Genomic DNA, 13,006 nt, shown 5'->3' on the forward strand with positions numbered 1-13,006 from the left:
CCTATCATTAATATCAATTATGGGTCGGCCTAAAAATTTGGGGGTTGATGAGGAAATTGGAGAGGTGGGTCCCACCACACCCCTAACACATCCCCCCCCTCTTTATTCTCTTTAACTTCCATGCTTTGATGTACCCATAACGAGGTTTTTTGCAGAGAAGAAATCAAGAAAACCCTCTTTGCATTCTCATATTTTCTTGATATTTTTCACTTTAATTTTTTCTTCTATTATTATTTTTCTAGTGTTTCTTGCGTACACAACAAATAGGTGTAAATATAGGGATAGACTCCTACAGAAACAACAAACACCCAACTGGTTTCTCTTTGATTTGACTCTTTGTTTGCAAATATTGTAACCAAAATGCCAAGAAACTGCCACTTTCTTCTCCTCTTTATATCTTGAGATCCAACACAACACTCTGTTTACTTTTATTTCACCAAAAATACAATCTTTAACCGTTTTCTTTAATCTTGCTTACATTCCAAATGCATTAATCCCATCTTAAATTTTTTATCTTGTCATCTTTATGAAGTTTTGACACAATGAGAGATGATAACTGCAAGAAAAGCAAGGTTAACTTTATTTATTTATTTTTTTGACATTTGATTAAAAGTAATTGATTATTTGGTTATTTATATGATGATTGTTGAATATTTTGTTGGATTGAAGGTTTCTTGGCCTAAAACACTAAAGAGATGGTTTAGTGTTAAGAGCAAAGCTGAAGATTTTCATGCTGATTATTTTAGTTCTAGAGGTAGGTAATTTTTAATTTTTATATAATTTAGTGTTTTGTGTTTATATACAGGGAACAGTAATTGACCTGCAAGTTTTGCTTTATTTATGCATAAATGACTGAATGTTTCAGTTCATATTTTATTTGGAATTTAAATGGATTTTATCCACCTTTTCTCTTTTCAGTTCAAGATCTGTTCTTTGTTTTCTTCTTCAATTTATAATTTTTTTTTACTAAAAGGAAATTTCTTTAATTTATAATTTTAAAACACATTTTATGAAATTTCTCTTTGCAGATGGAGATGAAGATTGGATCAACACTTACAATGAGAGAGAAGATTGCAACATCAAGAAAAATAAAAGAACAGGTCCAATTTGGCAATTTCATTATATTTAAAAAAAATCCCAATTCTTTTTACATATTTATAAGTTGAACCAAGATGAAAAAATGCTAAAAATCTCAACTTTTTCACACAAAGATTAAATTTCATAATGTTTATCAAAAACCCAATCATTTTATATAATTATAAGTTGAATTAAATGAAAAAAACTGCTAAAAATCTTAACTTTTTCACAGAAAGATCCAATTTCATAACATTTAACAAAAACCCAATTCATATCACATAAATTTTTTAAGAAAAATAAGATGAAAAAAGAATACTAAAAATCCCAACTTTTATTTTTTATATTTTATTTTTTTGCAGAAAGATCAAGTAAAAAGAGTAATGTTAATAGCCATAGCCGGAGCCGGAGTAGGATTGATCTTGATGATGATCAAGTGACAGATGTTCATAATTACAGGTTTGTTTAATTAAATGGTCTATTTAATGTTCATATGGTTTTTAATATGTTTGTAAATAAATTGATTGATTATTTGAATATTGCAACAGAATCTTTGCAGCTACCTGGAATGTGGCCGGAAAATCGCCGACAAGTGGCCTGAATCTTGAAGATTGGTTGCATACTTCACCACCTGCCGACATTTATGTTCTTGGGTGAGTATTTTTCCTTCATTTCTGAACCACATTAAATCTTATCACATTTATTAATAAATTGACTAATTTTCTACCAAGATTTTTAAGCTTTTAGTTTTGAAAAAATAATAGAATATTAGTAATATTTCCCCTAAATACGTATACATGCCATGTATGTCACATGCATTTACGTCAGGTTCTCTATCTCTATTTCAATTATTTAACTAAAAAAACGGTACCTTTTAACATTTCCGGCATATCATTTTCTATATCTATGTCTATTTAATTAAATAATATTTTCTTTAATTCCCTTTTTTTTCTCTAAATATTTCTTTAAAATTTTGAGATATTGTAGACATAGAGGTGTCTTTATTTATACTATTTATAAAAAAATTTAGAAGACAAGATAAAATAAAGAAAATAGTGGCTAAGATAAATAATTATCTATTCTACACTTTCACTTTTTTTGCGAAAACGAAATCTACTCTTCTAATGTTTTTCTCTCGTGTTCTCAACATACTATTGGTTAAAAAACATGCCCTTTCAAGAATAATCTTGTATCCATGCGTTCATTTTTTTTTGTTAGAAACCAATTAAACTCGAACTTAACCGTAACTGAAAAAGACCAAACCCATTTCGGTTCGGTTCACCAAACAAAATTCCAAACCGAATAACCCAAAAACCAAACCGTTTCATCTCACATTTCTCATTCTTTGTTACGAACCCAGGTTCCAAGAAATCGTCCCATTGAACGCGGGTAACGTGTTAGGCACCGAAGACAACGGCCCCGCCAAAAAATGGCTAGCCTTAATTCGAAAAACACTCAACACTCTCCCGGGAACTATGACCACCCCGTACCAAACCCCCTCACCCGTCCCCGACCCGGTCATCGAGCTAAACTCGGACTTCGAAGGCTCAACTCGCCAGCGATCGTCAATCTTCTTCAACCGCAGATCATTCCAGTCATTATCCCGAAGCATGAGGATGACAGAGTACGAAATGCAGGTGTCACACCCGCAGTTTGAACGCAGATATAGCGTTTGTGATCGCACAATGTATGGGAATAGACAAAGTGATTATTGTGGGGGGTCTTCGGATGAGGATAATGGGCCGGATGATTCGCCTAGTTATTGTGGTTATTCACATGGTGCGTTTAGTGGGTCGTTTTCGATGGAGGAGAGGGATAAAGCGGGTGCGAATTTGATGTATTGCTTGGTTGCTAGCAAGCAAATGGTTGGGGTTTATCTTACTGTTTGGGTGAAGAGTGAGCTTAGAGATGATGTTAGGAATATGAAAGTGTCTTGTGTTGGTAGAGGCTTGATGGGCTATCTTGGAAATAAGGTAAACACTTTATTCAATCTTTGAACCTGCCCGACATGCGACCGGCTAGTTCAAATGGATGCCGGTCAAATAGTTAATTACTTAACCTGTTATGTAGCCGGCTTCTGGTTAAACCCCAAACATGAACTTAAAATGATTTGCATTAATGTTTATGTTAAATGTGTGCAGGGTTCGATCTCAATAAGCATGTCGTTGCATCAAACGAGCTTTTGCTTCGTATGTAGTCACTTGACTTCTGGTGAAAAAGAAGGCGATGAGTTGAGACGAAACTCGGATGTCATGGAAATTCTTAGGAAAACTCGGTTTCCACGGGTTCAACGAACAGGAGACGAGAATTCTCCACAAACAATCCTCGAGCATGAGTATGTCAAAAGTTTGTTAGAAGGTTTGGATGTTAGTTTTTCTATGTTTAAAGATTTCTGAATGTTTCTTGTGTTTTGTGTGTGCAGTCGAATTATATGGCTTGGAGATTTAAATTACCGGATTGCCCTCTCGTATCGAGCTGCAAAGGCCCTTGTCGAGATGCGAAATTGGAGGGCTTTATTGGAAAAAGATCAGGCAAGTCTTGAAACTTAGTTTTATTTTCTGCATATTCAACCGTGAATTCATAGTTATGACTCTATTATACTTGTAATAATACGATAGAGCGGGTTGGTCAGGTCGAGCCTGGTAGCGGGTCAAATGGGTTCGGGTCTGGACTGGTTATAAGTAAAGTGAATTTAGTTCCAAAAGGGTTTGGTTAGTAAAGTATCAATTTTGGTTTGGGGTCAGAACATATTGTAAGCAAAATGAGTTTGGGTCGAAACAGGCTAATTTTTTTTTTAAATATCAATTTTGTTCGGGCCAGAAAAGGTTTTGATCAAGCGGGTTTATGTGATTACAGCTTCGGATAGAACAAAGAAGGGGACGTGTGTTTAAAGGATGGAGTGAAGGGAAGATATATTTCCCTCCAACATACAAATATTCAAATAATTCGGATCGATATGCGGGCGATGATATGCACCCGAAAGAAAAACGAAGAACACCCGCATGGTAAATATTTAAAAAAAAATGTAAAGTTTAACAAAGAACCTCATTTGTGACAATTTTAACTAATATTCAACCGATTTCTCGTGTGAAGGTGTGACCGAATCTTGTGGTATGGTAGAGGACTCCATCAAATGTCATATGTTCGCGGGGAATCAAGATTTTCGGATCATAGGCCCGTTTACAGCATATTTATAGCCGAAGTTGAGTCGATAAACCGTTGTAGAATCAAGAAAACCACAAACGGTTCTTCACGAATTGAGGTTGAAGAACTATTACCATATTCAAGAAGATATGGTGATCTTAACATATATTAAGGGCTCACTTGGCATTGTAAGATTTGTATTCTTTTATTTTTGCTAAACAGGTTATAACTTTATTTGAGTTGTTTTTAAAGATTCTTTATGTTCTTTTCAGGAAATCAATCATTTTGGATTTCTTGTAGTTACAACTTCTGAACTTTGGTGGATTCCCAGATCCAAATTCTCAACCAGGGTATGCATAGGCTTTTAACCTACCTCAAAAGAAAAGATTCTTAGGTGTTAAACAGGTCGTGTTCACGGGTCGGGACCCAAACCTGACATGAACTGAAAATTGATACCGACCTATTTAACCCGTATTATTTTATTTTTCTTGTTTTTCATTTCAATGCACAAAAATTACATATGACAACAAGAAAATAGAAATATATAAATTTTAGTTTTAACTATAAAACTTTGATTTTTTTTCCTTTTGTACTTTAGATTTTGCCATATAAAATACCTAATCTCAACAAAAAAAATATACAAACATAAAAAATGATTACGCTTGAACTACAAAACATGGTTTTTATTCTATTTTATCCTTGCCTCAGCTAAAATATATACAAATATATAAAATATCTGTAGTTATAACGCAAAAACACATTTTTAAAAACATATATAAAATTAAAGCACAAACACGACATGTATAGCTAAACATGCCCTCAGGTTTGACCTGAACCTGTTTAGTCTAACCCAAACCTGTAAATTTCTTGTTAAATTTATGTCGTGTCAAAAACTTACACCCCTCTTCGCTGTTCTTATAATCTCTTTATCTTTTTTTTTTTCAAAGAATCTTGCTAAACAACGTGATATGGATGAAAATATCAAGTACTTCAAGAAGATGGTTGACCTTTTGCTTGATCAAACACACGCATTATGGTTCATGATCGATCAAACTCGTGTGTCATGATTAAAAAGTGTTTGGTGTTCGCGATCCAGGTACTATAAACAATGATTCTTCTGTTAAACATGTTAAATCTTGAATGATTATTGGAATCACTTTTATGATCAAAGTTTCTTATTGCTTCTGCAGACTGGGATCAATGCATCAAAGTGCTCATCATTCTTTTAAAATTCCCATTTCAAGTGATGTAATAATGACTTGTACATTGTGCATTAAGAGGTGTTCATTGGTCTAGATTTTGGAATTTCTGCTCAAAGTTGAGGGGACAGAAATGGGATTTGAAGCTTTTGTTTTTGGGTTTGAGGGATTGATGATTTTATACTGAAAAGGTGTAATTTTTACTGAAAAAGATAAAGTTAAAGATTATTATTGATGGTGCTACTGATGATTCATTTTCCTTTGGGTTGTAAATTGTTGCAAAAGGAAGATAAATGATCAATCTTCTACTTTACCATTGCAATGTCACTGTTTGGGTACATTGTTGCTTTTTTCAGATGTTTGTGATTTTCTTTATCTTTCAAGATATTGCAAAAGAAGTGAATTGGATTGGTTGGCATATTCTAGATTTTGTCAAATGATCAATTATTGTTTTGTTTCTATTGTAAAAGAAAGCACAATGGTACACTGTATTTCATAAGATCCATTGATACAGTACAATATTATGTTATATTTCAGTTTTGATTTATGCTGGCTGTGTGAAATTTTTAGGGTATATACAAAATAGTGCATCAATTAATATTTTCTTTTTGTAACCTTATTATAGCTTTAAAATTAAGAGTACAAAATTGTAGTTGTATACATGTAGGAAAAATATTGCCCTTTTGATGCTATTATCTTATGGTGTAGATGGATCTGAGAAAGTGCAACATTTTCACCTCTTGTATCTTGGCTTTGGTTGTTTTGAGCTTTGTTAGGAATTGGTGCAAAATTGATCCGAGTTTTGTATTCTTAGCTCACATCTTTGTGATTCATAAACAAGTACCAAAGGAGGAGCGCTTTCAAGAAACTATTCGTGAGATCTTGCCATCATGGTGATAGGTTTTTGGGGTATTTGGATGCGAAGGACGATCTACGTTTCTCGAACAAGGATGCCAACCCTAAAAGGATTCCGGTAGATATCAAATACCTCGGCTTTCTTTGAGTTAAAAACATGTTAAATAAATGGTCACTTGGCTAGATTGGTGTAATTTCATGCTCATGTAGTTATGTTGTAATCTTGTTGTGTGTTTGTTTGTCCCTTGTTGGGCGGTTTTTAATAAAGTTCACCTTTCAAAAAAAAAAAAGAAATCTTATGATCAATTGTTTATTGTAAAAACATCCGTGGGACTGTGACTGGTACTTACATTTCATATATTTATCTTGAGATACGATGTAAAACGCGTTAAATTGTTATTATACATGATTATTCGTAAACATTATTTATTTAAGCATTGTTTCAGTTTTGATTTATTTTGAGCATGAAAAGTAATAGTATTTTAGGCTATATATATTTGAAAGAGTTCATCAATTAGTATTTTAGTTCTTTATGTTCATGTTACCTATAAATTCAGGATATGAATTGAAATACAATTATTACAACAGATACTGATTCTTTGATGCTCTTTTAAAATGACGTGAGATGATGTCGTTAGGTCTATTATGTTCTGTAACGAGTTGGTGATAATATTTATATTTAGAAATTACTATTTAAGTTTATGATATGCCAGGGTTCAAACAATTATTTTTGTCCTGGTCAACTTACTATATATTGGACATTTGGACCACACAGTTGAATTTACTGATAGGATTGTTAACTAAGTTTAATCGATTTCAAGTAGTTTGATAAAGAGTTGGTATGAAACCGAACACAACATGAATATCTGTGGGTTCATGTGACATGTTTAACCGATTTTTTTTTTCTGTATATAACTTTAAACTTAGAATTTTACAACGAAATTGTAAATGTGCATAAAAACAATTATATATAATCTTTTTAGAAATAATGCATCAATTAAAATTGTAGTTGTATACATGTAGTTAGAGGTGCACAAACCGGTTTTTTTAAAAAAACCGGTTCGGTTATTAACCGGACCGGTTTTTTTGGCCCGGAGTTAATAACCGGTTTTTTGCTGTCAAAACCCTAACCGGTCTAACCGGTTAGGACCGGTTTAGAAACCGGTTAGAACCGGTTAATAAACCGGTTTTTTTTATTAACCGGTTTTTTTTATTAACCGGTTTTTTTTTTTTTTTTTTTTTTTAAAATTTCGCGGTTTCAAATACGAATATTTGTTTTTTATATTTTGTACTTAATGAAGACCATTATTTTTTCACAGTATAAACAAACCGGTAACTACAAGGCAAAACGGTAACTACAAGGCAAAACGGACTGACCGAAGCCATTCTTTGCTTTCGTTGTTAGGGTTCTTTGCTTGGAAGATGAGTATGAGTGTGTGTTGGTGAATGTGTTTTCAACAAACCAAAGATTAAAAACACATAACTTTCATTTATAGTTTTTACATTAAAAATACAAACAAGAGTGGTATACTCGAGTATGAAATAAACGACTACGAAATAAGAGCGTATGGAGTGGTAATGTGGTATAATTGAGCGTGAGATAACAAAATAATCGCGTATGAAATAAACGTTTAGAGCGTTTGGAGTTGTATAATCGAGTGTGATCTAACCAATACCCAACCTAAACTATATATAGATGTTTGTGGGGGTAAAATGGTAAAAAAAAAAAAAAAAAAAAAAGGTCAAAAAACAAAAAAAACGGGCATATAGCCGTTATACAACGTTCAAAAACCGGTTTTTAACCGGTTAACCGGTTATGGAGAAACCGGTTAACCGGTTTTTCCACAACGGTCAAAAACCGGTTTTTTTATAAACCGGTTAACCGGTTTTTCCATAACCGGTTAATAAAAAAACCGGTTTTTCCATTAACCGGTTCGTTAACCGGTTTTGGATCTAGAACTTGTAACCGAAAGACGAACCGGCGGTTTGTAAACCGGTCAAACCGGTTTTTAAAAAACCGGTTTTCGTAAAAACCGGTTTCCGGTTTAAACCGGTAAACCGGTTCCCCAACCGGTTTTTTTGGCCATCTCTACATGTAGTACAACAATTACTGACATTTTGATGCTATTTTCTGTTTGTTTTATCGTCATGGTGATGATATTTAGAAATTACTAAGTTAATTTAATTCAATCTGCATGACTGTATATATGCACCTGGTTAAATTGTCAGCACTCATACAATTATTTATGTGATGGTCAACTTAATAAAGCCTAGAGTACAAAGTTACCTTTACTTATTCGATTTTAATTAAAGGTGTTCAACTTATTTATAGCATAAAACGCATTTTAAAAGAATTAACAATAAATAAATAAATAAATGAGTTAATGGGTCAACCCGTGAGCCTACTGGGTTCAAAAACACGACCCGTTTAGCTTAACTTGTTCTCAAATTTGACCCGAAACTGATTCGAACATGTTTATATTAAACCCAAACCAACAAATTTTATGTTGTGTTTGTGTCATTTTTAGTAACCCAACATGACTTCGATGTATTGTATGATAGACCCCCCCCCCCCCCCCAAAAAAAAAAAAAGAAATTGATGTTGATGGGTAAAACCATAAGCAAGCATTTTAGTACGTGCCTATAAGAAACTATTTTTGTATGGCAAAATTCTCAAAACAGGTATTTATGAAAATAAAATTCTAGTTTTAGGTATGATTTTTAAAGAATTCCAAAAATAAGTATTATAAACTAGTCGTGACGAGTAGATTATTTTAGTACACGATTAGTTTTCAGATCCAATCAAAAATGCCACGTGGCCATAAACTAACCGTGACGAGTAAGTTCACGAACCATCTAGTCGTCACGACTAAAGTAGTTGCATGCATCGTAATCAACAACCACGAGTACTGCATAAATGTTTTAGTCGTGACGAATAGATTACGACTTTTCGAGGCACGAGTAATTTACTAAACTAACAATAACGAGTTGTTTTGTTTACCAAATTCATCGAACCGGTTAGTTTTACAAGAAACTAACTGGATCGGTTAGTTTGAAATCTCAAGTAGTAACTACGAGTAGTTCTTTCTTATGCATTCCCAATACGAGTAGTTCTTCCGTAAACATATCCGATACTAATAGTTTGTTACCAGTTAACCCGTCGCGAATAGTTTGACCTTAAAAGCAAAGTACAAATTATTTTGAAATGTTGGAGCAAAAATTCAAATTTTTCCTGAACTTTTTTTTTCTCAAAATACAGTTTCCCAAGACTGATTTTTATATTTCCTACCTTTTCCGTCCATATTTTCAAATTATAGAAAAAAGAGATTTTTAAAACTCGTCTTGAGAGACGCATTTAGGATGCATTTGTTCTTAAGAGACGAGATTTGTAACATTTTGGTTTTTCCGTTTTCTTTCAATTGTAAACGTTACCCGACCCGGTTCGTGTTCGGGCAAGCTATTAATAAAATATTCCTTTTATTTAGTTATTTCTTTTATTTACTTATTGTTAAGACTATCAAGGATATACAAATCTAACATGTAACTAACCGTTGGATCTTCTTTATACCCTTAGCCATAATAGAAGGACCAAACTGCAATTACCATTCAAAAATTATAATAATAAAATAATATTTCCTTTTCCTTCTCCCTCTCTTCACCGACGGTGTATACCCCCCCCCCCCTCCGTTTCTTGAGCCACAATTAACAAGCATAATCAAAAATTGATCTCACCAAATCTTTTGCTAACCAAAACCGATCACACCGACGCTTTATTCATGGAAAACGAATCAAAAGTATTAGCTAATTAAGCTTATGAACCCGCGACTGATATAGGTATGGTAATACTATAAATACACGTCTATAATTCAATTAAACGTGCACACATCTTCCTCACACCCTCACGAAACTAAACCCTAACACAAATGCTAGTAACGAAGCCGTCCAGACCCTAAACTGATTCAAGTTTGAGCCGCAAAGTGTGTTCGTCGTTCTCCCTTGTTTTAGCACCAATTCTGGTAATTAAATTATGTTTAACAATCGTTTTGTATCAGCAAACCATAACCCCAACTTAATTGAATCAAACAACAACCGATTAAACGGATTGAAATTCTAGGGTTTAGAATTGAAATAGGGTTCTGGGTTGAGTCAGGTTATATGGTTTTGAAAATGATATAAAACATAAACTGAAGCACCAGCCCGTTGGCTGGTGCATTGCGATTTAAGTCACCTAAGCCGGTCCAGGCACGGAACCCCCTGGACCCGGTTTTACTTATTTATTCTATTTTTGATTAATTCTTGGTTTTATTTTATTATAATTATAATATAATATTAAATAAACTTTGTTTTAACGAAACCGAACCTCGTGAGTATTATTTTGGCCGTGGTTTCATGTCATAGTTTTCTATCTATAAATGTATATAGTATATATTTTTATTTATATATATTTATGCATAGATAATTAACATATACACAGACATACATATATATACATATAATACTATAAAACAAATATTATTCTATTTTCATGTATTCATATTTATTTATTTATTCATTTATTTGTAGTACTAAACCGATTTAGTTCAAAGGTCCGAATAAATTCTCCCATGTATATATATATATATATATATGAATTCTTAATTAATGTTTCATTTAAACATATATATAATTTTATTAAATTGCTTGAAAATACAAATATGGATAAAATATATATCGCTTACCAAATAATATTAACACAAATAATAATAATAATAATGATAATAATAATAATAATCTTAAATATAATAACAATAAATAAGGCATCTAAACCCTAAACGACACTGATATAAGGCTAAATATATATAAATCCCTTGTATATTTAATATAATATTTTATTTGTTTTCGTTCAGTTTTTATTAGAATTTGTATATTACTAATTTATTTGAATATTTTAGGTTCCGGGTTTCAACCATGTCAAAAAGAGGGCGAAAACAAACAAAATGGGAGAAGGCCCGTCGCGCGGCACTTTGGGCTCAGTTTTCTAGAATCTTCTACAAATATTAAGACTTTGGGCTCAGTTTTCTAGAATATTCTACAAATATTAAGTTTATGGGCTTAGATTTACAGAATCTTCTACTAATTTTAAGTTTATAGGCCTTAAAAGTCTATATAAACACCCATAAACTTAACCCTAATCATAACCTGAAAGCCATAAACAAAATTTGGAGCTCAAGAGGTGATCTTTTGGAGGTTTTGAAGGCTTGGAATCATACGGTGGCGTGCTTATCATCCAAGAACGAAGACCACGGGTTTTATCGCCTTTAATCTTTCGTTTCTTTTGTTTTCCACCATGAATTCCTTTATTATTGTTTTGTTTTATTTTATGATGTTAGGCTAAAAATTATAGATTGCCTAGGCTTATGATGAACCTATTTTGACGTTGTGTTTTGATTTGGGATTTATTTATCGTTATGATTTTTATGATTTAGTAAAAGGTTTAATCATATTAAATTGATGCATATGGATATTTAGGATTGTTTTATTAATTGTTATTATTCCATAGTTGCCTAGATTATTGTTTGTCATTATGATAGGTTGCTATTAGGTCATCTACTTTGTGTTTTTGACTATTTTATGATTGATATGCATTAAGATCATAGGAATAATAATTATTAATTAATTAAACCTAAGTGTGCTGCTAACCTAAATCTGTAAGGTGTTAGGTTATTGATAGATCTTTATTATTTGATCTTGCTAGATTTAGTTCTTCGTAAGGAGTCCGTCTAGGTTTGATTATTTAATTATTGTCTATTGAATCAATTCGATATATTAAACTGCCTTTGATTTCCGCGCTGTAAGGTAGGATTTCGTATAAAGGAACTAAATTGTAAACAATTGGGTGACCGTAAGCGAACTTGATTTTTAATACTGGTGTGCGTTAAAACTTGTTAGAAATCCATAGGCTTTCTCTTGAGAAGGGTCAGGGGTCCTATTTGGTTTTTCTTTTAAGTGTCTATTTGACGATCCCAGTCCATAACTAAATATTTTCCCGAGTCAATTAATTACCAAAATTTAGGGGAGTCTAGCCTAGGTAGTTTTCTCATCATCATCTTATTTTCATAACAAACTTTGTTTTCGTTTAATTTATTTGTTTTCTTAAATAGTTTTAATTATAGTATTAATTTAGTATTTTAAATAAAAACCCCCTTAAACAAATATAAATAATAAGTCGTGTTTTGTAGTCGAGTCTAATTAGCTAGTAAACGTAATTTAAAGAGTCTCGTGGGTTCGATATCCGGACTTACTTAGCTGTATTAGAGTCGACTGGTTCACTTGCCGGTTAGTAGTTTAGTTAAGTTTAAAAGTCTAGAATTTATTACTTAGTGTCTAGATTAGCGTGTTTTTATATAACTACTTTTAGCACATCAGACACCCATTTATCAAACCGATTAAATCGCAATAATGACTAATAATATTCCATCGAATCTCAAATCGTTATTGGTTCTTTTCCTCATTTATTAATAATATCGTTAAACAATTAAGGCATCTTTGTTGACGTATCTCAAAGGCTTGAACGTGTTCATCCTCACTATTTGCGCAAATGTGATTATGTGTTTATTTTATGTTATGGTGGTTGGTATCTCATCCTTATCCTCATTAGTATGATCATACGCCGTCGGAGTAGCTCGTTATCCATGGGATTCGAGTGAAAAGACAACTTTTATATTATTGTTATGATATTGTTATGCTAGTTGTAG

General features: G+C 32.5%; 1 protein-coding gene across 1 annotated transcript; it reads left to right on the top strand.

The window, feature by feature from the left end:
- Positions 1–439: 439 nt before the first annotated feature.
- Positions 440–4,575, top strand: LOC143611017 (type I inositol polyphosphate 5-phosphatase 4-like). Its single transcript, XM_077085343.1, has 11 exons — positions 440–572; positions 670–754; positions 1,029–1,100; positions 1,437–1,533; positions 1,623–1,727; positions 2,435–3,047; positions 3,216–3,409; positions 3,497–3,605; positions 3,931–4,079; positions 4,168–4,406; positions 4,491–4,575. Exons 1-10 carry the CDS (start codon positions 543–545, stop codon positions 4,388–4,390), a joined length of 1,677 nt encoding a protein of 558 aa, XP_076941458.1. The 5' UTR covers positions 440–542; the 3' UTR covers positions 4,391–4,406; positions 4,491–4,575.
- Positions 4,576–13,006: the final 8,431 nt, after the last annotated feature.

The sequence above is a fragment of the Bidens hawaiensis genome, unplaced genomic scaffold, assembly GCF_021521415.1.
Source record: "Bidens hawaiensis isolate Kalapana, Puna unplaced genomic scaffold, B.hawaiensis_p1.1 tig00029000_1, whole genome shotgun sequence".
NCBI classification, from domain to species: Eukaryota; Viridiplantae; Streptophyta; class Magnoliopsida; order Asterales; family Asteraceae; genus Bidens; species Bidens hawaiensis.

Excerpts from the sequence above, each read along its gene's own strand:
- LOC143611017 (XM_077085343.1), top strand. The coding sequence starts at position 543 with ATGAGAGATGATAACTGCAAGAAAAGCAAG. Across the intron at positions 3,606-3,930 it reads CTTTATTGGAAAAAGATCAG|CTTCGGATAGAACAAAGAAG; the intron begins GCAAGTCTTGAA and ends ATGTGATTACAG. Across the intron at positions 4,080-4,167 it reads AAACGAAGAACACCCGCATG|GTGTGACCGAATCTTGTGGT; the intron begins GTAAATATTTAA and ends TCTCGTGTGAAG.